The 25,923-nt window shown below is 36.2% G+C and overlaps 1 protein-coding gene across 5 annotated transcripts in view; it reads left to right on the top strand.

Annotated features, from left to right (window-relative positions):
- The window catches only part of PTPN13 (protein tyrosine phosphatase non-receptor type 13), a 213,712-nt gene that overhangs the window by 163,309 nt on the left and 24,480 nt on the right, over positions 1 to 25,923 (top strand). For 4 of the 5 annotated variants that reach the window (XM_066387091.1, XM_066387093.1, XM_066387095.1 and 1 more), the window contains 16 exons: positions 191 to 322; positions 1,703 to 1,796; positions 2,718 to 2,803; positions 3,828 to 3,987; positions 6,415 to 6,629; positions 6,747 to 6,845; positions 8,184 to 8,542; positions 10,020 to 10,191; positions 11,452 to 11,610; positions 12,914 to 13,085; positions 13,185 to 13,395; positions 17,061 to 17,131; positions 18,446 to 18,507; positions 20,254 to 20,347; positions 21,295 to 21,432; positions 21,523 to 21,611. In XM_066387091.1, the coding sequence (XP_066243188.1) occupies positions 191 to 322; positions 1,703 to 1,796; positions 2,718 to 2,803; positions 3,828 to 3,987; positions 6,415 to 6,629; positions 6,747 to 6,845; positions 8,184 to 8,542; positions 10,020 to 10,191; positions 11,452 to 11,610; positions 12,914 to 13,085; positions 13,185 to 13,395; positions 17,061 to 17,131; positions 18,446 to 18,507; positions 20,254 to 20,347; positions 21,295 to 21,432; positions 21,523 to 21,611 (2,313 nt within the window). The remainder of the gene's footprint in view (positions 1 to 190; positions 323 to 1,702; positions 1,797 to 2,717; positions 2,804 to 3,827; positions 3,988 to 6,414; positions 6,630 to 6,746; positions 6,846 to 8,183; positions 8,543 to 10,019; positions 10,192 to 11,451; positions 11,611 to 12,913; positions 13,086 to 13,184; positions 13,396 to 17,060; positions 17,132 to 18,445; positions 18,508 to 20,253; positions 20,348 to 21,294; positions 21,433 to 21,522; positions 21,612 to 25,923) is intronic. The other variant, XM_066387092.1, reaches the window with a different exon arrangement.

Here is a 25,923-nt window from a genome sequence, read left to right on the forward strand (position 1 = left end):
AAATATGAAGGTATTGGGTTAGATGATCTTGAAGATCTCTTCCAAACCTCTTGATTTTTTAATTCACTCTGTCCCTTAGTATCTTGTTTTTTCTTAATTTTTCTCAAAAAAAAAATATATATTGAATCATCCAGTAGTAATTCATTTTAAGTCTAACAAGAAATCCTTTTGTTTGTTTTTCTTTGTTAAGGAATCTTCCTCCTCAATGAATACATCCAACAAAATGAATTTTAAAACTTGTCCTTCATCACCTCCTAAACCTGGAGATATCTTTGAGGTCGAACTGGCTAAAAATGCTAACAGCTTGGGGATAAGTGTCACGGTACTGTTCGACAAGGTTTTCAGTGTTTTCTCTTCTCCACTTCCAACAGCCTCATGTATTCCAGTTGATTAACTGAATTATTTTGCTGCAAAAGTGAAACCTGTCAAATACTTCCAAAATTAAAAATTGAACCATATATAAAACATTTTTCAAATTTTGAGTGTACTAGTCACTTTTTCCTGTGGTTTAAAGAAATTAAATGCTACCTTTCCTCCATGGATTTCACACTTGCTTAAACTGACATAAGACTTGGAAAATATAAAATAAATAAGTACGCTTTATATGCATTTGATGGCTTTTGCATGAGCATGGAATAATACATTTTAACGTACATCATAAACAGTTCAAGTCTAATGGATATGCCATTTCTCTTTATAAACACAATTAGTATTTTAAAATTACAGGTTACAGAATATATATGTATTGCTACAGTAGTTACAATATGAGCATAGGCTTCTTGCAAAAATCTGTTAATGAATATACTATACCCTAAATGGTAACATTATTATGCATGATATTTGAAGGATATTAATTATGAAAGCATTTTAGAAACACTGAAGAAATAGCACTATTAATATATCAGTATCAAAAAGAAGACAAAAATTGCTAGCACTTTAAAAAGTATTACTCTTTCCTTTTGCCCTTAACTTCTTTTGAATTTTATCTTTCTGTTTTCAAGGGAAATAAAAGCTGTATGTCCATGTGAGATAGAGAATCTACTCATTATCTCTCATCTAAACTATAAGCAAACTTCTCTACCAAAACCTTTCAAAATGAAAAAAAAAGTCTTTGACTCATAAGATTTGCTTTTAGATAAGCAAATATGATCAGTAGTATATTATTCCATATGCTGTTTTTTCTGACAGTTCTCACACTAATTTTACATAGAGATGGATTATGCTTTCTGCTTGCTCATAATGCATGGTATAGACCTAACAAAGGAAGAGTAATTCTTCATATGATTAAGATCTGGCATGTTGTTATTTTCTGAATAAGGAATTCACCTAAAAAGTAACTTCTTTAACATTTGGAAAATTTAACTGAAAATATCCTTGGGCATTGAAATAATTGCATGTGCTGACATGCTGTGGCTGCTTTCGCTGATAAATTGAATGTTTTCTTGGTCTCAGATTTGAAAAATGAAGTATGAACTTTTTTGTATTACAAAATGTTATTGCCTGACCTGTGGTGGCACAGTGGATAAATCGTCAACCTGGAATTCTGAGGTCGCCGATTCAAACCCTGGGCTTGCCCAGTCAAGGCACATATGGGAGTTGATGTTTCCTGCTCCTCCCTCTTCTTTCTCTCTCTCTCCCCTCTCTCTAAAAATAAATTTAAATTTTTTTTTTAATATTATTATACTTGTCTTTTCCCACTTAGGGGGGTGTTAATACCAGTGTCAGACATGGCGGCATTTATGTGAAAGCTGTGATTCCCAAGGGAGCAGCAGAGTTCGATGGTAGAATTCACAAAGGTAGAGTGCTTGTGTATGTGTATGGGAATTATATACAGGATTTCCACTTCAACAAATAAATTAAAATTTTGATATAGACCTTAAAATTTTTTGTAATATAAAATAAGAACATATACAAATTTTCAAGACTCCTTGATGTCATTCCAAAAACTCTTCTTTCCAACTTATTCTCTAGTATCAGAAAATATCTTGACAGTGTTTTAATTCATGTTTTGTACTTTCTAAGAAACAGATTACCAGGAAATGGGAGAGGATGGTACCTTTGTAAAAACACTGACATACACATTTTTTTTAATTCATTGAGAGGAGGGGAGATAGACAAACTGACTCCCACATGCGCCGCAACCGGGATCCACCCAGGATGCCTACTAGGGAATGATGCTCTCTGTCCATCTGGGACATTGCTCCATTGCTAAGCAACCGAACTCTTCTTAGCGCCTGAGGCACAGGCCATGGAGCCATGTTCAGCTCCCAGGACAAATTTGCTCCAATCAAGCCACGGATGCAAGGAAGAGAGAGAGAAAAGCGAGAAGGGGAGGGGTGGAGATGCATATGGGTGCTTTTCCTGTGTACCCTGGCCGGGAATCAAACCTGGGATCATCCATACACTGAGCTAACACTGTACCACTGAGCCAACCAGCCAGGGCCAATATTTCTAATTAGATCTAAGTTAGTTCTCTCCAGTTGTTCTACATTTGTAGTTCAGTTTATCATTTACCAGGATTTAAATCAATTTTGTAATATGTACAATATCTTATTCTAAAATGCACCTAAGATTAACCATAGAATTGGGAAATTAAAGAAACTATTGTATGACACAGTTTTGTCCAGAATTTGTCTCAGTCTCTAAACAAAGTAATACAAAACAAGACTACAAGGTTTTATGATTTGTTTTCTTCAAAATGAATGCCTGTTTTATAGGTGATCGTGTCCTCGCTGTCAATGGAGTTAGTCTGGAAGGAGCTACCCATAAGCAAGCTGTGGAAACCCTGAGGAATACAGGACAGGTAACAGCTCATTATGCCACATTTTTAAGATGCCTTAGAAGAACAGAATAATGTGAGAATAATATCAATGTCATAGAGATATCCAACTTGTTAGTCAAGAAACAACCTGACTGGTGGTGGCACAGTGGATAGAGCATCAACTTGGGATGCTGAGGTCCCAGGTTCAAACCCCCAAGATCGCCGGCTTGAGCTTGGGCTCATCTGGCTTTAGCGCAGGCTCACCAGCTTAAGCATGGGATCATGAACATGACCCCATGGTCGCTAGCTTGAACTCAAAAGCCACTGGCTTGAAGCCCAAGGTTGATAGCTTGAGCAAGGAGTCCCTGGCTCAGCTGGAGCCCCTGGCCAAAGCACATATGAGAGGTAGTCCATGAACAACTAAAGTGACACGACTACAGGTTGATGTTTCTCATCCCTCTCCTTTCCTGCCTCGTTTTTTTGTTTTGTTTTGTTTTGTTTTGTAAAGAAAACAAAAAGAAACCAATCCTGATATCCTAGTATTTTTTTTTCTTCCATATTAAGAAGCAAGTGTTATAACAGAGGTTTTCTCTCCTGAGGAAATTGTCTTTCTGTATCCCATTTAGCCCTAATATTAGCAGAGATCTGACATGAGGAATGATGGAGATTGCATTTTTAAAAATTTTTGTCAGCATCCACCAATAGTTATTTTCACTTCTAGTCATTCTTGATCCCAAAGGCTAAATTCATTTTGCTCAAATACATTCTGAGTCAGAGAGTTTAGCCAATTATTTATAATGGTTTTTATATTATAATACAGTAGTAATTTTAATCCAATGTTTGTTATTTTTATAATAGAATTTTTCTAATTATCTTTTTATACAAAAAATAATAAAAACTTGATTTTGAAATTTTCAACCCCTTGCTTTTGTCACTTAATTTTTTTCTCTCTGTCTACCTATATTTTGGTTGACCAAATACTTACTTGAAATGATTTCATCATCAATTATACAAAGTATCTACTTTCTTATCATTCTTATTAATGAAGTGCTTTTTATTTGTCCAGTTGGTCCATCTCTTGTTAGAAAAGGGACAGTCTCCAACATCCAAAGAACACAGCTCTGTAACTGCACCGTACCCCCTCTCAGATCCAGGTGGCCAAGGTCAAGGCTCAGAAAAAATGAAGAAAATGACTCCTGTCAAAGACTACAGCTTTGTCACTGAAGGTCAGGCCTTGGGACACTGTCGTCTCAATTTTCACTTATTCTGGGCTTACTCAGAATTTGAATTTTGCATGTTGGATCACAATTCATGCCTAAGTCTCTTTAATTATTCTATAGATAATCTAATGCAGCACTACACTGAATTTTTAAAAAAGACATATTTGCTGCTTTTAGAATCTGAAAGACTTTGGATAATGATGTCATGCATGAAATAGATTATGGTTATATAATAGTACCTTAAGTACTATTCAAACTTCAAAATCATATTTTTAAGGGAAATAATACAGTTGTCCCTCGCCATATCGCAGTTCACTTTTCGCAGGCTCACTGTATCACAGATTTTAAAATTGTATATATCTCATTTTGTATCAGATTTTTTGCTATATCGTGGGATTTTGCGGTATATAGGTATTTTTATATATTTATTTTGATTATTTTTGCTGCAAAATAAGTGTGGGAAAGGTTTGTAAGACTGTGGGGAGGGTTTATAAAGCCTTAAAATTATATAAATAATAAAATAAATTTAAGATGCTACTTCCTGGATTTTTGCCTATCATGGGGGATTCTGGAACCTAATCCCCGTGATAGGCGTGAGACCACTGTATATAAAAACTGCTGAAAATGGCTTTAACCCCATATGAAACCTTGACTTTTTCTATATTTCTATTTAATTCTATGGACTTGACAAGCTAACACTGAGTAGAAATGCACCTAATAGCCCCCGGATACTGGGTTTTCTTATATACTTTGAGAGCCCTTGGATATACCACAAATTGGTAGTAAAATATGAAAATTAAGGATGACGTAATAGTGAGCTTTTCCTAATGATAAGTCTGTTCATAATACAGAAGTCCCCTTTATTCTCATATTTCATTCATCTTCCTTTTTTACAAAGTTTTTATTTATTGACTTAAGAGAGAGAGAAACATCGATTTGTTGTTCCACTTATTCATGCCGTCATTGGTTGATTCTTATATGTGCCCTGACCGGATATTGAACTCTCAATCTTGGCATATCCGGTTGATACTGTAACCAGCTGAGCTCTCTGGCCAGAGCCTATCTTTCTTTTAAAGGGCATAAATGTATTTTACTTTATAAATGATGGTGATGGTATATAGTCATTGTTTGTCTTTTATTTTAAATTATTCTTTAATAGAAATGTTAGCAACTCTGAATTAGTCCCCAAAATAAGGAGAAAAAATAACCTAGCCTATATTTTTTCTGAGTATGAAAGTAAAATTAGAATGCCCTCTTGAGCCTGACCAGGTGCTGGCACAGTGGATAAAGCGTCGGCCTGGGATACTGAGGACCCAGGTTTGAACTCTGAGGTCACTGGTTTGAGCCCAAAGGTCACTGGCTTGAAGCCCAAAGGTTGCTGGCTTGAGCAAGGGGTCACTGGCTCAGCTAGAGCCCCCCAATCAAGGCACATATAAGAAAACAATCAATGAGCAACTAAGGTGCCACAACTATGAGTTGATGCTTCTCATCTCTCTCCCTTTCTGTCTCTTTCTCTCTCTCTCTCTCTCTCTCTCTCTCTCTTGCAAAAATAATAATAATGCCCACTTGATCTCCCTGCCCTATATTCTTCCTCTATCATTCTTTCTTTAAATATGTTGTTTTATGTTCTGATTATTGTTTAAAAATATTTTTTGTTTGTCATTATATTTTATTGGATTATATTATTTTGTACCAAAACATCAGAATGTCATCTTCCCCATGCCCTTCTCTGACATTTGTCTTGTTCTCATCATTGCCCTCTCATTGCATGCCTCAATTTCTCTTTTCTTCTCCTTTCCTGATTTTGTCTTTTTTGTGTGTGTTATCCTACAGTCTTTTAAAACACATAAGATTAAAACATAATTTTATTTCAAAACCCTGATTTCAAAATCCTCTTTTCTGTTCAAGCTGTTAGTTCATGCAGCTTAGTTTATTAGGGTTAGGTTTTTAATTGATAGAGTGTGAAACAGGATTTGCTTAAAGAATAAGAGTGCACTAAGTGTATATAAGGCTGGAAATATGGTAGGAAGAGAGGCTTTTTAAAAAGTGTCTAGCCCTGGCCGGGTTGCTCAGCTGGTTGGAGCGTCATCCGGATATAGCAACGTTGCAGGTTTGATCCGCAGTCAGGGCAAAGAGAGGAAGTGACCTATGATTGTGCAACTAGGTGGAGCAACAAATGAATACTTCCTTCTCTTTCCCTAACTCACTTTATATCTCTAAAATCAATCAATGAAAGAAACAGATTTTTAAAAAGAATAAACCAATGAATTCATGCATAAATAAGTGAACAACAAATCGATTTTTCTCTTCCTTCCTTTCTCTCTCTCTGTCTCTCAAATCAGTAAATAAAAATTTTAAAATGTATCTGAAAATATATATGTTTGTGTGTATATATAACATGTTAAGAATATTTTTTATATCTTTTTTCTGCAGAGAATACATTTGAGGTAAAATTGTTTAAAAATAGCTCAGGCCTAGGATTCAGTTTTTCTCGAGAAGATAATCTTATACCTGAGCAAATGAATACCAGCATAGTAAGGGTTAAAAAACTCTTTCCTGGACAGCCAGCAGCAGAAAGTGGAAAAATTGATGTGGGTGATGTTATCTTGAAAGTGAATGGAGCCTCTTTGAAAGGACTGTCTCAACAGGTGAGCCTTCAGCATGTGGAGTATAGCATTTTAAATGGTGAGATAGATTGGCCTTTTAGAATGATTTGGTCATGGTGGTTTAACTGTAGCTTCATGTATCCTTCTTGGTACCCCCAGGAAGTTATATCTGCTCTCAGAGGGACTTCCCCAGAGGTATCCTTGCTTCTCTGTAGACCTCCACCTGGTGTGCTACCGGAAATCGACCCTGCTCTTTTGGTGAGACTTGTAAAAAGTAATTTATATTTTTATAGAATATCAATTGAGTGATTAATTCAGCTGTAATAATTTCATCATTGCATGATCTCCTGGGTTTTATCCCAGTTACTTCAACTAAGAGTGTTATCTTGTGTGTGTCACTTAACCGCTGAGTACATTCTATATTTGTAATATAAAGTAATTCAATTCACTTTCTCTCCTCTCCCTTTCAATTCTTGGATTCTAAGATTCTGGGATTTTAGAATTTGTTTTCTAGGCATGAGTAGAAAAAGACATAAAATAATGGTAACAATAAAAACTTTTCTTTATTTCTTCATTGAACCAAATTGAGAAACATAATCCTCATGCTGAGCTAGATTAGATAAAAAGGAGATTTTTTTTTGCCTTTATTTTTAATACTGCAGTCGAGTAAACAATATATGTTTGTTCATTTCCTTTTCTTATGTTAAGAAATAGCTAAAGGATCCAAAATCTATTTTGATGGTTATTTGTAAATTATATACTGATGGGTAAGAATCCATATATAGAAGAAGAATACAAATGAAGAAAGACAGCCTTTGGCCTGTCGACTTAAAATATAGTGTTCCATTTCCAGTGAACATGACCCTAGGTGTCACTGCCCAGAAACTTTAATTCTTATATCAGAGGGGGGAATGTTAAAAGAACATTAATAGGAAAGTAACACTTCTGTAGGTGCATTATAAATAATATTTTAAGAAACTACACTGATTTGAGGCACCAGTTAGGAACTGGTGGAACTCTCTCGATGAATTTATAAGTTAATACAGTATTTATGGAAAGCAATCTTGAAATACTTAATAAGGCCTTCCAATGTATCTTGTGTGATGATTTAGAACATCCTATTTCTATTGTATAGAAAACTACAAGGAAATAATAAGAAACTCTGGTGAAAGTTTACATACAAAGAAGTTCTAGATTTCTAATAATAATGCAAAGCTAGAAACAACTCTGTATCCAATAAAAGAATTCTGAAATAAGTTAAAGGTACACCATCTGTAGGATTCTTTCTGTTTTATGCAGTTGTTACTGAAGCATATTTAAGACCTCAGAAAATACTCATAAAAACTTACATTTTAAAATCAGGATAAAATAGAATATATACTATACCTCTTTCTGATTTAAAGTATAAGTTGTATAGTGTTTGCAGTTGTTATTTTTATATGTGATTCTTCCCTAATAAACATTACTTAAATTATCAAAATATAATTGAATATTTTAGTCGGAAGTGTTTTTGTTTGGCATGTTCATTTTCAACCAAGTGTTCTGAAGTTAATACAAGTTGTCAAACTCTGATCTCTTTAAATGTGTCCATTACAGACGCCACTGCATTCCCCCGCACAGGTGCTTCCAAACACCGGTAAAGACCCTACTCAAGCAGCGTGTGTGGGGCAAGGCACCAGCTCAGATGAAAATGAAGTATCTGACAAAAGCAAGAAACAGTGCACATCCTCATCCAGGAGAGACAGTTACAGTAACAGCAGTGCTAGTGGAGAAGAAGACGTAGTGAAAGCTCCAGCCAGGATGAGCTGGAGTTCTGCTTTACATCAGACTCTGAGCAACATAGTATTAACACAGTCACAAAATCAACAGGAGGCAACCAAGAGTCAAGAAGATACCATTTGTACCATGTTTTACTCTCCTCAGAAAATACCCAATAAACCAAGACTTGAACTCAGGTATTATCAAGATGCGTAACACTCAAGACAGCTAGCTGATGGTTGTTAGTAACAGGAGCAACAACCTACATTTCTCCAAAAATGCAATATGCCTATATGTGAACCTCACAATGATTAAGTAGATGATGACTTTATTGTGACTGACAGTTCCAAAGCAAAGCAGTAAGCTCTCTAGCCATTCGCAGGGGTCCCCAAACTTTTTACACAGGGGACCAGTTCACTGTCCCTCAGACCATTGGAGGGCCGCCACATACAGTGCTCCTCTCACTGACCACCACTGAAAGAGGTGCCCCTTCTGGAAGTGTGGTGGGGGGCCGGATAAACGGCCTCGGAGGGCCGCATGTGGCCCGCAGGCCTTAGTTTGGGGAAGCCTGATAGAGCCTTGCTGCTCCCTTGAGCATATTTACTAAGAATTGGGAACCTTGTTTGTATTTCACCATCATTCATATTACTTAATAGAAGAAGAAGAAACTTTTTTAGACAGTGATATGGTGGAAGAGTAGGGAGTAAAAATACAAAGCAAAGTGGTGTGGAGGAAGGGTTAAATAATTGCAAAAGGTAGAATATAAGAGAGTACAGAAGATTAGGAAAAGGAAGTAATTGAAAGCCTAGAGGCATTAAAGGGGAAAGACTTCATCTATACCTAATAATAGTTATTCATACATTTTACTGTTTTGTTAATGTCTTTGTGTATATCCAGGTCCAACCATATTTATTCAAATATATTTTTCCTTATTGTATCATCCAAAATCATCACAGGAATATGACTTATTTTTTTTCTACTTTTACTCTTAATATATTGTGACACACATTAGGCTGCTGATAACATTAGCCTCAACCTTGAATTAAAACTAGGAAGCAAAAGTAAATTTATTTAATCTATCTTACTGATTTGTGTATCTTATAAAGAGCTTTAAAATAGAACGTAGACAGACTAAAATTGGGTAATGTTAGCATATAACAGATGTGAAATAAATTTGTAGTCCAGAGTCAGATGAAAAGTAGCTAGGATCTCAATCAAAAGCAGAGCCTGACCAGGCAGTGGCGCAGTGGATAGAGCATCGGACTGGGATGCGGAAGAACCCAGGTTCAAGACCCCCGAGGTCGCCAGCTTGAGCACGGGCTCATCTGGTTTGAGCAAAAAGCTCACCACTTGGACCCAAGGTCACTGGCTCCAGCAAGGGGTTACTCGGTCTGCTGAAGGCCTGCGGTCAAGGCATATATGAGAAAGCAATCAATGAACAACTAAGGTGTCGCAACGCGCAATGAAAAACTAATGATTGATGCTTTTTATCTCTCTGTTCCTGTCTGTCTATCCCTATTTCTCTCTCTGACTCTCTATCTCTGTAAAAAAAATAAAATAAAAAAAAAGAAGGCAGAAATGAATATTTGTTAAACATTTTCTGTTTGTGGCACAAACTTACTATATTGACGTTGAAATGTAATTACAAAATGCCTTGCTTCTTTGTCTCCGTAGTGATCCTTCCCTTCTACCACCGGGTCTGACTCCTGAGCCACCCCAAACAGAAGCTGTTTCCACTAATTTCACAGATGAATATCATATACATCACACCTCTGAACCAAGTAGGCAAGAAAGCTTGACATCTTTGAAAAATGACTTTGAAAACCACCTTGAGGACTTAGAGCTGGTGAGTTGTTTCCTCTATATAAAGAAAATTCCCAAAGAGGAAAAAAGAAAAAGATAGTCACACACAATTTCCCTTTTAAAAAAAAAGACTGTCTTTTAGAATAAATGAACATATCTAGTATGCTTCTCTGCTGAGAATTAGGGGAAAAGAGAAAAATATCTAAATGCCAATCCTGTTTCTGCCACTGACGTAACTGCTACTTGGCAGATACCTATGGAAAAACTACTCAGTTCTCCTGAGTCTTAATGGTTTCGGCTATAAGAGCTAGCAGCCTCATACAATTGTGGTAAGGACGAAATGGGTTCACTATACATCCAGCACCTAATTCAATATTTGCTTTTTGCTAAATTCTGATGAATTATCTATTAATTTTTAATCAAGATTGACTGTAATATTTTCTACTCCACACTTGTTTTTGTGTGCTCAAATGGACTCCTTTATATTGTACTAATAGCCCTAGAACTTCTAAACCTACAAATTCAGTTTGGAAGCCACATTTTCAAAAATAATCCTTTATAATGATTGAAAGTCAGTCTTTTTCAATACTATTTTTATTCATTTAATAAATATATATTGTAGGAAAATTAGAACACAAAGAAAGAGGAGATTATAACTATTAACTTACCACCCCAAAACCATAAACATTTGGGAGTTCATCTTTCCATATAATTTGTTTGCCTATAAATGTGTGTGGGTATAGCATCTATAGCTTCATTTTCATTTTCAAAGTGAAAATAACCTTTGAATGATTTTCTTAGAAATCTGTTATCACCCCTGTAAGCTGTAAATAATCTTTATGTCTCAGCTGAAATCTTTTTCTCAAAAAATAGTTTATACAACTAAAAGTTGTGATATTTAATCATCCAAAGACTTCATATTTATAAAACAAAAAAACAAAATTTTCTTTTGTGGCTCTTGGCATCTATCTTGCTTGCCTAGAAATATATGAAAAAAATTTCGAACCTTCTCTTCAAAAAATATTCTTTAATGATCAAGGTATAACCACTAATGTGTCCTTTATTCTGAAAATACAAGCATTGAAGTGTAAATTCTGTCTCTGATACTTCTAGACAAACAATTAATGTTGTATTTAAACCCACCTTTTATATTGGGAAATATTCTGTCTAGAGTTAGGTAGACCTGGTTTATTCATTTGGATGAAATAAGTAACCTTTTAAGGTTTGGTTTCCTCCTGTGTTATTCAATGGAAATACTAGTTATCTTTGTTTGTCTAAAGGAATCACTGTTTTCTTCCCTTAGGAAGTAGAACTTGTCATTACCCTAATTAAATCTGAAAAAGGAAGCCTGGGTTTTACAGTAACCAAAGGCAATCAAAGTATTGGTTGTTATGTTCATGATGTCATTCAAGATCCAGCCAAAAGTGATGGAAGACTAAAACCTGGGGACCGGCTCATAAAGGTGAGACATTATGTGGAATGAATTTGTGCAGATGATTGGCCAGAGAGCAAGACAACTGAAGAAGGGAGAACAAGAAGGTTGAGTTAATATAACACTCTATTTCTCTGTTTGGTGTATGTTTTTCTTCTCTACCTCTTAAATGTAAGGGCATTTAGCCTGGCCAGGCTGTGGCGCAAGTGGATAGAATGTCGACCTAGGATACTGAGTACCCAGGTTAGAAACCCCAAGGTTGCGGGCTTGAGCGTGGGCTCACCAGCTTGAGCATGGGATCATAGGCATGACTCCATGGTTGCTGGCTTGAGCCCAAAGGTCGCTTGCTTGAAGCCCAGGGTTGCTGACTTGAGCCCAAGGTCATTGGCTTGAGCAAGGGGCCATTGCCTCAGCTGCAACCTCTGCCCCCCATTAAGGCATATATGAGAAAGCAATCAATGAACAAGTGCCACAACAACTAATTGATGCTTTTCGTATCGGCTCTCTCCCCTCCTGCCTGACTGTCTCTCTCTTTTTCTTTCTCTTTCTCGCTAAGAAAAATAAAAAGTAAAGGTGTTTATGTAGTTAACAGTTTGAGAAATGCTTTAAGTTCTCTCTTTTTAATTGATTTGAGAGAGTGAGGAAGGGAAAGAGAAACATCAGTTTGTTGTTCTAATCATTTATGCATTCATTGGTTGATTCTTATATGTGCCCTAACCAGGGATGAACCAGCAATCTTGATACATTTGAACAATGTTCTAACCAGCTTAGGTACCTGGCCAGGACCTTTTTTTTCCTGTTATTTTATTTTATTTTATTTTTAATTTTAGAGAGAAAGAAAGAGAAACATCAATTTGCTGTTCCCCTTATTTATGCAAAAGAACCCATTGATTGGTTCCTTTATGTGCCCTGACCAGGGTTCGAACCCACAACCTTTGTGCATTACGATGATACTCAAACCAACTGAGCTATCCGGCCAGGCAGGCCTTAAATTTCCCTTTTGAATTTGGAAGTCCCTTTAATCCCAGTTAAAGCATTAAACAAGTTATTTGGGTTTAAGGGACAGAAAGTTCTTAAAATTCTTGTGGTGATATATTCCTATATTAGCAGAATAATGATGTACTTGTTAAGTATTTTACATTATTATTTCATTTATAATTACTTAATCACTGCATTTATAGTTTCCACAGTACAGGAAATTACCAATAAATTATAAACCATTCTCTTTAGATAATTTCCTATGCCAAAAAATTAGGGGGATTACTGTATTTTCTTGACAACTTCTCTGCTCCAAAAATTATAATCCTGGTTTTCTTCTTTCTCATTTTTGTAGGTTAATGACACAGATGTTACAAGCATGACTCACACAGATGCAGTGAATCTGCTCCGCGCTGCACCCAAGACGGTCAGATTAGTTCTTGGACGAGTTCTGGAATTGCCCAGGATGCCTGTGCTGCCTCATTTGCTACCTGACATTACATTAACTTGCAACAAAGAGGAGTTGGGTAATGCAAATTCAAGCTTAGTGCAGTGTGATTTTTCTTGATTGGATTAAAAATAAGTGCTCATCAGGGTAAGGAAACTTTTTTTTTTATTCCCTGAAGGTTTTTCCTTATCTGGAGGTCACCACAGCCTTCATCAAGTAATGTATATTAGTGATATCAATCCGAGGTCAGTGGCAGCGATTGAGGGTAATCTCCAGCTATTAGACATCATCCACTATGTGAATGGAGTCAGCACACAAGGCATGACCTTGGAAGAAGCTAAGAGAGCATTAGACATGTCACTTCCTTCAGTGGTGTTAAAAGCAACAAGGTACTGCTCTGCAATTATTTGTGGGCTTTGTTTGTGTGTGCTTACACGTTTCAGGCTGTTGATTTTGCTTATGTTCTCTTAAAAAGATATTCCTCAATTAGTAATCCACTAACTAATCTGGGAGGAATTAATAAAGTTAGATAGACTTCCTGATAGGAGATTCTCTGAGCACTTTAAGTTAATTAGTGTTTGGATACATGTTTGCAGTTATTAATAGGGTGGTCACCACATTCATCAGTTAGGATGTTTTCAGTTGCAAGTAACAGAAAATACCACTCAACTTGGTTTACACAAGAAAGGAAATTTTCTGCCTTATATGGTTAAAAAGATTATATAGTCATCAGATAATATTTTTTAGGCCTGTAATTTCATTTCTTTGCTGTTTTCTTTTTTTTTTTTTTTTTTTTGTTTGTTTGTTTTTTTCCATTTTTCTGAAGCTGGAAATGGGGAGAGACAGTCAGACAGACTCCCGCATGCGCCCGACCGGGATCCACCCGGCACGCCCACCAGGGGCGACGCTCTGCCCACCAGGGGGCGATGCTCTGCCCATCCTGGGCGTCGCCATGTTGTGACCAGAGCCACTCTAGCGCCTGAGGCAGAGGCCACAGAGCCATCCCCAGCGCCCGGGCCATCTTTGCTCCAATGGAGCGTTGGCTGCGGGAGGGGAAGAGAGAGACAGAGAGGAAAGCGCGGCGGAGGGGTGGAGAAGCAAATGGGCGCTTCTCCTGTGTGCCCTGGCCGGGAATCGAACCCGGGTCCTCCGCACGCTAGGCCGACGCTCTACCGCTGAGCCAACCGGCCAGGGCGCTTTGCTGTTTTCATTATCTACTTTGTATGTGTGTTTTCTTCGTGATAGTCATGTTTGTGTCAGTTTTATGCCTCACATCTCCATTCTACACGACACAACCCAGAGCATCTTCAATCAGAAGTCTCACTCATCACTTATATAAAGCAAGGACTATGTGCTGATTGCTTTAGACCTAAATTAGGGTCAGTCCCTGAACTGAAGCAAAATGGTAACAATATATTGATTGGCCCAGACCAGTGTTGGGAAAGTTAGTCCTACCTAAACCTCATGTCTTCAACCAATGAGGCATAGAATTGCCACATCCACTATACCTCATAACAATTTTACATTCTAAGAAATGGTAATGGCAACTTTACTTTCACTTAAAAATGAAATAAATTGAAAAAATGTATATATTAATTTCAAATAACTACAAATGTAGTGGCTTAAAACAACAGAAGTTTGTCTTGATAGTGCCTGAGGTCAGAAACACAGAATGGGTCTCAGTGGGCTAAACTCAAGGCAGAGTTGTATTCCCTCTGTAGACTCCAGAAGATCATTTGGTTCTCTGCCTCTTCTGCTTTCTAGGATCGCCCTACTCCTGGCCCCCTGCCCGCTCCCGTAGCAAAGCCAGGAGGCACCACACTCTGCGTCTGCCGTCACATCTCCTTCTCTGACTTTCTCACTCTTTCACTAATAAGGACCCCTGTGATTACATTGAGCCCAACCAGATAATCCAAAATAATCTCCTTCTCTAGATCCTTAATTTACACACATCTGCAAAATCCCTTCTGCCTTTAGGTTCCATATTCACGTTCCAAGGATTACAGTGTACACATGGGGTGGGCATCTTATTCTGCCTACCGCAATAGACATAAATCCAGGCTTTTATTATAAAAGGGAAGCTGCACATTTTTATGTCTGTGATTCATGGTAAGTTTTACCTTGTCTTTCTAAATATAGGAACTATTATTTAAATCATTTGATAGTAAACTTATTTATTCCTTTTAAACTTTTAAGACAGATTGTGTACTTTTTTCCTTGAGTATAATTTCTGACTGTCTTTTCTTAATATATTTCTAAAAATTAAATTTGGCATGAAATGCTTTTCTTAGATGTAGCTGAATATTAATTAGTGGGGAAGAGAGAAGATTCAAACACCGTGGGAAATATTTTTGAGAAAATTAACATCTCTTAACTACAGATCTCGCTGAATTTTTTTGCCTCAAAATCATAGAGCACCTTTTACCCTAGCTCTGAAATTACTTTCTTTTTTCTTTCTACTTTTACCTTTTCTATAGTCACTAAAGGTATAGTAGCAATAGTCCCAATTACTCTCCTCTTTGGTCTTCCAGCTTTCTCTCCACTGTTGTATATATCTGCTGTCTTTAACATCCACAGCGTAGCAATATGGAGGGGTGTGCATTTATGGAAATTATCTGTATGTCAAGAACTGTGCCCTGGCCAGTTGGCTTAGTGGTAGAGCATCAGCCCCTCATGTGGAAGTCCCAGGTTTGATTCCTGGTTAAGGCACACAGGAAATGCACCCATCTGCTTCTCCACCCCACCTCCCTCTCATTTCTCTATCTCTCTTTTTTTCTCTCTCTCTCTTCCCCTTCTGTAGCCATGGCTTGATTGAAGAGAGTTGGCCTTAGGTGCTGAGAATGGCTTCGTGGCCTGTGCCTCAGGCGCTTAAGAAGAGCTGGGTTGCTCTTCTTTAGAAGAAGACAGGCAGAGCATCGCCTCGTAGTGGGCTTGCTGGGAAGATCCCGGTCGGGCACATGTGGGAGTCTGTCTCTGCCTCCCCTCCTCTCACAAAATGTCTCTGCCTCCCTTCCTCTCAAAGAATTAAAAAAAAAAAACTGTAAATGGTCTGTGATTTTACCCTATTTGCAAGCTAATAAGTTGGCTAGTTATTGTTTCTTGCATATTGACAGGAGATATGAAACTCCTGGATTAGAGACAACATAAATATTGCAGATGGTATTAGTATCAGTTCTGCACATCCCTGAAGTCACATAGAGATGACACAGGTGGATCTAGTGGATTCCTGCACCTACAGTGGGCTATATTACAGGAGAAGACTACTTTAAGAAGAGCTTGGGACCTGCCCCTTTATGGCAGGCTCCTAGAAAGCCTGCTTTTTGTTTAGGAAAAGAGGTTATGTCATCCCTCAAGCTTGCTCACCACAAACATAGCCTTGAGAATTAGCCCAGATAAAAAGTGGTCACAGCCTTGCGTTTCTGGGGTACCCAGGAAGAATTGCAGGAATGCTTAGGGCCCATGGCTAATTGCTTCTTCCAGCACCGTATACTTAGGCAACCTGCCTTTTTTCTCAAGTATCAGCAACAATAAGTTGGCTTACTAACCCTCCATTTCCAAGGCCTGTCTTTTTTACTGTTTTTCACATTGGATAGTACTTCTTATAATCCTTTTAGTATATTATATTTTTTATCTAGATTTTCACTTTAAATAACTTAAAACATGTCAAAAGCTCTAGGTTCATAAAACATAGTGATATATGATTTCTAAGTTATTTTTGACCTATCATCTGAGTGACAGAGAACCAAGTTATTAGATCATGAATTTACCAGCATGTGAAATGAGAGGGGAAGTAAAGTGATATGTTGAACTGAAACCTGAAGAGAGATTATATAAAGAAGTGATTCTCAATCTTTTTGTGGTCAATATTATTTCCCTCCAAAAAAATACATAGGTGAAGACGGACAAAATTTTGTCTGCAGCTTTTGGGGGCGCCTAGACCCTCTGAAGCCCATCCAAAACAAAGCTCCTGAGCCTAATTAACACACAGTCAAAGGATATTGCAACAAACATCCTAAGTAATTTACAATTGCCTTTTCATTTTTTTACAACACAGAGATGGTCAGCCAGTGGTCCCCAGTTCTAAGAAGTCTGCAGTTTCAACTCCAAAGTCAACCAAAGCCAATGGTAAGGATACATTCATTTTATGATGAGTAATTATGGAAAGGTAACTATATTTATATTTTTCCCAGAAGCAGGTATGCAGACTATCACTAAAATGTTTTTATTGCCTTTAGAGTGTTTTGCAGGATCTCTGGCCACCTTGTAAGGTTATAATGAGGCATAAATACAACATGAACCATCACATTGATTGTCACATAGTAATTTATTCATACAATTATTTAGTTTCTTATCTGCTGGGCACTGTTCAGAGCACTGTGAAAATACAATGAATAAACAAGTATCTGTCTTACATTTTAATATAATAATAATTTAAATTATAGTAGTAGTTGTGGCAGCATTTAACATTAATTTAATGCTTATTCTGGACTAGATAATGTACTATATCTCCTGGAAGTAACATTAAAAGGCATTCTTCAGCTCTTTGTAACAGCACCCACAAATTTATAGGAATTTATTCCTAAAAATTTATTCTAACCTTCATCTTTCTAGATTGAATTATTTTTAGGTCATTCTTAATTAGAAACCTTTGAGGCCTGACCTGTGGTGGCGCAGTGGATAAAGCGTCGACCTGGAACACTGAGGTTGCTGGTTCGAAACCCTGGGCTTGCCCAGTCAAGGCGCATATGGGAGTTGATACTTCCTGCTCCTCTCCCTTCTCTAAAATGAATAAATAAAATCTTTAAAAAAAAAAAAAAAAAGAAGCCTTTGAATACACTTACCTGTCTTTCTTTTTTCTTTTCTTCTTAACTTTTACAAACTCTACCATATCTTTCAAAATCTCTTGGAAATATAATTTAATGAATCAAGTTGATTTTAAATATGACTTTAACAGTAAGAGACTATCATCTTATTTTCATATATGTATTGAATTTTTATACTGACAACTAAGAGTTTAAATTAACATTTGGTTTAGACATATATTAAAAGTCCTGCCCACTTACATCCAAAACTTATTTTACTTTGTTAAATTGATAGTCCAAAAGCTTGCTATCTTCTTAAATAGTCAAGTGAATCGAGTTCATTGCCTGTGATCTCTCTCCCAGTTGGCTGGGATAATTCATATTCAATACCTGACACAGAACCATTGAGCCTGAACTGAGTTTTTATGCAAACTGTTATCTTTTCAGAAACTGGCTTTTTCCTATTCTGATATTCGATTCCATCTAGTTTGTTTTAAATCACTTTATGACATGACCTCTTCAATGTGCTGATGAAAATAAGAGCATGTACAGATAGGGGGGTTTTCTTTCACCATGTTGATGATCCTCCTGTGGTGCTGACTGGCTCAGCCCTTATTTTCTGTGTTGTTCCTTTGAGGTCATCTCACCTTGGAGCCATGTGGAAAGCCTGCCCTCACTCCTAGTAATTCATTCTCCAAGGTAAGTGGAGGGCTGCCTTCTTTATGTCCTACTTCCTTATTTAAAGAAACAGATTATCTGTTTCTTGAACCAAACTGATTTCACATTTAAATATTTTCCTTTTTAAGAAAGATTTAGATAATAGGAATATACTTGAGTGAAATAATCTCGTTAAGTAAAGTTCACGTTGTCAAGCCCCCGCATAAGTAACGCAAACCTTCATTTGGCACATAGTTGTCTTCTAAAGAAGCTTAAATTACTGGGATTTTTTTACTAATGTGTACAATTCTTTTGGTTGCTTTTGATGCCTGAAAGAGAAGAATGTTATTAAGGGTGAAATTTGTCCTTTACATTAATGTTGACTAGCAGTGACTCTCAAATGACGAGTCTCTGCTGCTAATGAGAAAAACGGTAGCGGCAAAAGACAGGCTTACCTGCTTTTTGAAAGACATGGAAAATGCTTTGCCAATAACAAAATGAAAGCCTAAATCATTTAATAAGAGCACAAAGAAAGTTGCTGGTGATGTAACAAAACTATTTTATCACATAACTAAATTCCACTCTGGGCTCTCTCTTTCTTTCATTAGCCCTGTATGCCCACTTGTTTGGCCAACAACATTTTGTTTAATAATTTTATTTTGGCGTGAAATTACATTCTAAAATAATCACAGCTGGATCTTCATTTTCTTAGATTGTTTAATCCCGCACACATTCTATATACAGTCTTTTCTGAACCTCACTATCTCAGTGTCTTTCCATGTAAAATCCAGAGTTTAAGAATTATGCCCCTTTGTAATCTGAAAATCTTATCATCTCAAAATTTCTGGACATGGACTGGACTGAATGAAGGAGGAGAAAATGAATTTATTGGCCAGAAGCCCAAAATTCTGTACCTTTCATGTGACTGTGATTATTTCAAACTTGTGACATGGTTTGCAAGCCCTGAAAAGATATTGCAGAAGAATTAATGGGCATAAGTGATTGGAACAAAATAATAAAAATTTCTTGGTATTTGTATGATTGTGGATTGAGATATAGCAACACTCATTGTTCTGTTTATTCACAAGTCCTTCGATTTTGAATGTTTGGTATTTTGAGTATTAGTCATCCAGTACAGTGCTTATTTTCTTTTTAAATATCAGCATGTTGTTGAAAGGAGATGATAGAGTTTCTGTTTACTTTATAGTTATGATCCATTGTTATTTTTCTTAAATTTAAATGAGATTTAAATTAGATTTGAAAATCTTTGTATCGAGCAGTAGATCAGGTTACTAAATTGAAGTGTATGTTCATGTAATGACTTCACAAACACTTAAAAGATTGATTTCTCCCCCCTTTTCCCTTGACTTCTAAGTTTAGTAGTCCTATTAAACTTCTCTAAAAAGTTCTTTGGAAGACAAGTCCCATAAAAGATGCTTCAAAAAGACTTCTGTAGTCAAATAAGTTTAGGAAATACTATGTAATAGATTTCTCTTTTAGCAACTCAGATTTTATATTAGTAAGCATTGTGAGAATTTTTAAAATAAAAACATTGATTTAATGTTTTATCGAGAGTTTCCAGACATGTTTGATGATGGAAAGTTTCATCTTCTTTTGCACATTTTATTGCATTAGTATTTTCTAGAAACACTTCTAAGATGGGGAGATATAAAATGGATTTTGTACTGAAAAAGGAGGGGAACATTGAGAGGCAGTGTACAGTACCTCCCTAACACTGGAACTTCATAAGATAGCTACCTAATTATTTGTTTTGGTTTTATACTTTAGGTTAATGGAGAAGGAATAATTGAAGTTTTGTACCCTGAAGGAAAATGCTCTACTTATCAGATGAAGGGATCAGCAAATTTGATTCTGTCCAAAGGTAGTTTTCCCAATCAGTCATCCAGTTTCTCTAAATGCCCTAATAATTCAGGTAGCAATATTAGATATCCTCTCTTATTTGCCTAACATGTTCCCATAGTTGGTCTTAAAAGGAGAAATTGTTGTTCAAAGACACAAAAGAACAATGTGAAATTAATTATTAGCTGCATTAATGTGCATATGTCCAGGATTCCTTCTCATCTCTAAAATTAAAACTATTTTTAAATGATTGAAAAGATAGCTATTTTCAGAGCTTGGTTGGAAGTTCTAGCAGGGGAGCGAAGCTACTCTATACCCTTGACTGAAGAACAGTCCTGTCCTCTATCGGGGAAGGGCGTCCTCTTCGACCCATTGCACAGCTTCGGGAGGGATAAACATGGAGCGATGGGGGAGGAAGAAGACACCCACCTGGCCAGCTAGATCAACCGAATCAACCCTGGCCGTCCATGGGGTGACAGATGTCAAGCCAGATTGCACTCACTTCCAAAGATAGCTGTTTTGTTTGATTGTGTTTCTTGTATTCTCTGAAGGAGCCATTTACAGGCTACCTAATTTAGAAATTTTTTTCTTGGGGACATTTGTGCTGCTCTATCATATCATTAATCTTTGTGACATAATTTTGTTTGAGTTTCTTTCATTAATTAATTTGGGATTAATTTAGGAAAATAAGCATTATTCACATCTCATAAGAAGGTGTATCACAGACATTAATTTTGCTTTGTTCTTTATAAATTCATTTGTGTGGTCTTTTGTCATGGCAGTCAGAGTAGTTCTAGAACTAAAAATGATTCGGGCCCCTATTAGTGTACACTTCTTGTCTAGCTTTGCCTGCCTTTCAAAGTAGATGCTTAAAATCTGAAGTACCTGGTATATTCTACTTGAAACATTGTCTTTTTCTTACATCAATATTGTTAAAGTAAAACCCTCTGTAAATTACTGTTTTTCAAGAATCTGATGAACAAGAAGATGATATTTATGATGACCCTCAAGAAGCAGAAGTTATCCAGTCTCTGCTGGATGTTGTGGACGAGGAAGCCCAGAATCTTTTAAACCAAAACAATGTGACCGAAGGTGCCCATGTTCCAGGTAGATGAGCCAGAAGAAATCAGCTGGTACACTAAGGAGAACAAGAAGGCCTCTAGGGAGCATTTTAACTCCTTGACCTCTTTTTCTCAGGTGCATTGAAAACCAATGGGAAGTTACCTGAAGAGAGAGCAGAAGATACAGACTGTGACGGATCCCCTTTACCGGAAGATTTTACAGAGGTAAGGATGACACTTAAACACCCTATGATGATGCATCTTGTTAGAATTATGTATCTCTTCACTTTAAAACTTGCTTTCTCTGCTGAGGCCTTCCCTCTTCCTTTTTCCCAACTTCCCTTTTAGACATGAGGTAAAGATAATATCCTGATGGCTGTGTAGTAACCACAGTAGGAATGAGAACTGTCATTTACTCATTTTGGAGAAAGAACTTGCCTTTAAATCTTTTAACTTCTTTTGGTGAAGATTTCCATTCAAGAAAAAAGGTGTCAAAAAATAAAAACATGATTTATTTTTAATGTCATTATTTTTACATCAAATAAAAGTTGAGAATTCCAGCATCCCATTCCAGTTAATACCTAACCTAGGGAGAAAATTTGACTTTTATCTTTGAATGCTCCTTTCTGCCCCTCAAAGATCCTTGGTCTTAATTATCAAGAAAACATTTAATTCTTCCAATTATTTCATGGTCTTTGCTACAATTGCTTTGAGATTTCAGTTGAGACTTGTTTAAAAAGACTTGGACAGCTAACTGGTTCATAGTACATTGAAATAGTTGGATCCAAACTGGTAAGAATAAGCTGTATAAGGATTAGTGCTCAATATATATTATAAAAATTCACCAAAAATTAAAAAAAAGAAGTTGACACCATCTGAGATTATTGTCTGTTTTACTGAAACATTACATTTAGGGTGAAAATGTAATGTTTACATTTAAATGTCATCCTGTCCTAGTGAAAAAATGATTACTCAAGTTTCTTCAAATCAAAAAAAGAGGTAGGAAAGAAAGAAAAATATTAGTAGTTTTCAAAAACATAATGATAGCCTTTTCAAATTCTTACCTAAGACTTTAAGACTTCAGATTTTCTGAGACATTGATCTAAGAAAAAACATGAAATAGATAAATTATATATCAAGCTGCTCAAACTAAGTAATACACTATTTGTTAAGAATCTGATTTTGCTCAATAGTCTAGAATAATTTCTCTCTTCGTCTTGCTCTTCCCAGCAGACATCTTCAAAATTGTTGAAACTAAGCTAGTTTGGATTTTTATAATAGTTACCATGCATATACCCATACATAATCTTATACACACATGATTAAGTTCATTAAACATTTATAAAGTGTGTAAATACTAGGAAGTGTTGAATGTGTATTTCTTAATCTGAAAAAAAGGATTACACAAATATTGGCTATCTCAAAATGTATCATACTGTGGTGGTGTATTAAAGGTGTACCTGCCTGCCCTGTGGTAGGGCAGTGGATAAACTGTTGACCTGGAACGCTGAGGTCTTTAGTTTGAAACCCTGGGCTTGCCTGGTCAAGGCACATATGACAAACAATGAACAACTAGGGCAGTGGTTCTCAAACTTTCTGAATTGGGGCACATTTAAAATCAAGTCAAATATTAAAGAAAAAATATATAAACTCCAAGTGTGCTATTATGATAAATGAAATAAATACAACAAAATTAAATTTATTCTGACATTAAAAAACATTTTTATGTTATTTTTTTGAGTTATGCTTTTTAGAATTCGTAAAAAAGAGAGGTTAAAAAATTAAAATATGACAAAAAAGTTATCTTTTTATATATATAGATACATTCTTAGTAAGATTTAGTAAATTCAGCAGGTCCCAGTGCGAATGTGTTAAGTTTTTTCATTCTTGTGTTTATGAGAAACATGAGCCTGATGTGTCCTAGCAATTTCTTCAATGTTTGGGCATATATTTGGAAGGCAAACTTTCATTTCCTCATCAATACATTGAAGAATTCCTCTCGTTTTACTCTTAATTGTGTTGAGGGTAGAAAATCCTAATTCACATAATTGGATGTTGAAAATTGTAGTAAAATGTTCAAAGCTTTTTTAGATATTGTCACATATTCTTTTACAGAAATCCAAAAGGCTTCAAGAGACAATTCCTTATGTTTAATCATCAGTCCATGATCAGTGGATATAGCTGCCAGTTCTTCTTCTGTGAATGTTAAACCAAAATCACTTGAAGCTTCCATGAATGGGTTTCTAATCCAATTGTATTGCTCAGTGTTAAGTGATGGAAAATGCTATAAATTAAATTCTGCCTGTCAGCCTTCAAGTTCTATTTTATGTACACTTAACTTTTGCTCACTTCCAGAATCGGATTTTTGAATATCACGCTTCTTTTTGAGAAATCTATCCATTTTATTTGGGTGTATTTATCTAAAACTAATATAATGATGTGTTAATAATAAATATAATAATGACGTGTTAACAAAAAAGCGGTATTTCCATAATGAAATAGTATAATAGAGTAACTATATTTATTTTTATATCTGGGCACATGCCGCAAACCAGCGCAGCTAGTAATTCCAGGTCCCACGTGGGAACGGTGCAGAATTAAGAAAATATGAGGAATTAAGAAAATATAGGGTCAGGCCTGACCAGGCGGTGGTGCAGTGGATAGAGCATCAGACTAGGATGCAGGGGACCCAGGTTCAAGACCCCAAGGTCTCCAGCTTGAGCACGGGCTCATCTGGCTTGAGAAAAAAAAAAAAAAAAAGCTCACCAGCTTGGACCTAAGGTCACTGGCTCCAGCAAGGGGTTACTCGGTCTGCTGAAGGCCCGTGGTCAAGGCACATATGAGAAAGCAATCAGTGAACAACTAAGGTGTTGCAACAAAAAACTGATGATTGATTCTTCTCATCTCTCTCCATTCCTGTCTGTCTGTCCCTGTCTATCCCTCTCTCTGACTTTCTCTCTGTCCCTGTAAAAAAAGAAAAGAAAATACAGGGTCAAGAGGGCCCTGTAATTGCTGCTGGCAAGATCAAAGTATGCCCCAAAACTGCATTATACTTTATTTATAGGGCAAAGTGGTCCATTAGCAAATCAATGAGATCTTTGATCATGTTTCCAAAGCAACCCACGAATTTTACCAAGTGCAGAAAACCCAGACCATACATATCATCTTATCTTTTCACCAAAGAATAGAAGAAACTTGCTTCCAGCCTTTCCTGGAAACAGGGGGTACCAGCACCACAGCTTAACAGCCTTTTGCAAACTAATCAGGCAAGTGAGGTGGGGGGTTGGGCAGACTGTCAACTTACAGCCAATTCCCCACACCTCTGTCCCCCAAAAATCTAAACTCCAAAAACTCTGTTGTTTTTATGATCCCAAACAGGAACATATTGCTCTGGAATACCATAGGGCGCACCTGGAAATCTTATAGGGCGCACACTTTGAGAACCACTGAACTAGGGTGAAGCAACCATGAGTTGATATTTCTCACTCCCCACCCCAGTCCCCTCTGTAAAATCAATAAATAAAATATTTAAAAAATTAAAAAATAAAAGTGTCCCTTAAAATGTATGTACTGAAGGCTCTTTTAACTAAGAACAAATAAAAATCTTTAATCTCCATTTCAAAATGTATCCAATGTCTTTTCTTTAAAAAAAAAAGTTCTTATCAGCATAGTATAGATTCTTATTTATCATGCACTACAAAAGAGAAGTTTATAGCTTCTTGAATAAACAACATATTAAAATAAAATACAACTTGAATAAACTCTTCAAGTTGTATTTTATTTTAATATGAAAATATTACATCATTGTAAAACTATTTCAAATAGAATCATCTAAAAGTGCATTTTTTTTCTTTTACAAATCAATCCTCATCTTCATGTGAGATAGCGTTTAAAATTTTGGTTTTTACCTTTTCGTTATGCATATGAAAAACATTTATATACATATATGATTTTTTAATATAAATTATAATTCATGGTTTTAAATTTGGTTCTCATTTTATAATTATTCTCCTCTTCCACATGAGTAGCTAAAAATCTGCCATATAATTTCTAATGCTGTCCCAGTATTCTGTTGCACAGGTACACCTTTATTTATTAACTGGCTCTTAATGGATCTTACATTTCATATTTATTATAAACAACACTGCAACAAGAATTTCTGTTTATACTGTAACCTTAATTTAAATAATTTTTATTGGCTCTGGCCAGGTAACTCAGTTGGTTAAGAACATTGTCTTGATATACCAAGGATGCAGGCTCAATCCTCAGTCAGGGCACATATAAGAATCAACCAGTGGATACATAAATAAGGTAGAACAACAAAGCATTGTCTCTCTCTCTCTCTCTCTCTCTCTCTCTTTCTCTCCTTACCTCCTTCCCTTTCTCACTTCTTCCTAAAAAATAATAAATAAATTACTTATATGCTATGACTGTTTCTCCACAGATACCACCATTTTCTATTTTCCAATCCTGCTCATGACCACACTCTGTCATTTCAAAGGTTTATATTATTTGTCTGATTCCTGCAGGCATTAGA

Source organism: Saccopteryx leptura, chromosome 5 (genome assembly GCF_036850995.1).
Source record: "Saccopteryx leptura isolate mSacLep1 chromosome 5, mSacLep1_pri_phased_curated, whole genome shotgun sequence".
Taxonomy (NCBI): Eukaryota; Metazoa; Chordata; class Mammalia; order Chiroptera; family Emballonuridae; genus Saccopteryx; species Saccopteryx leptura.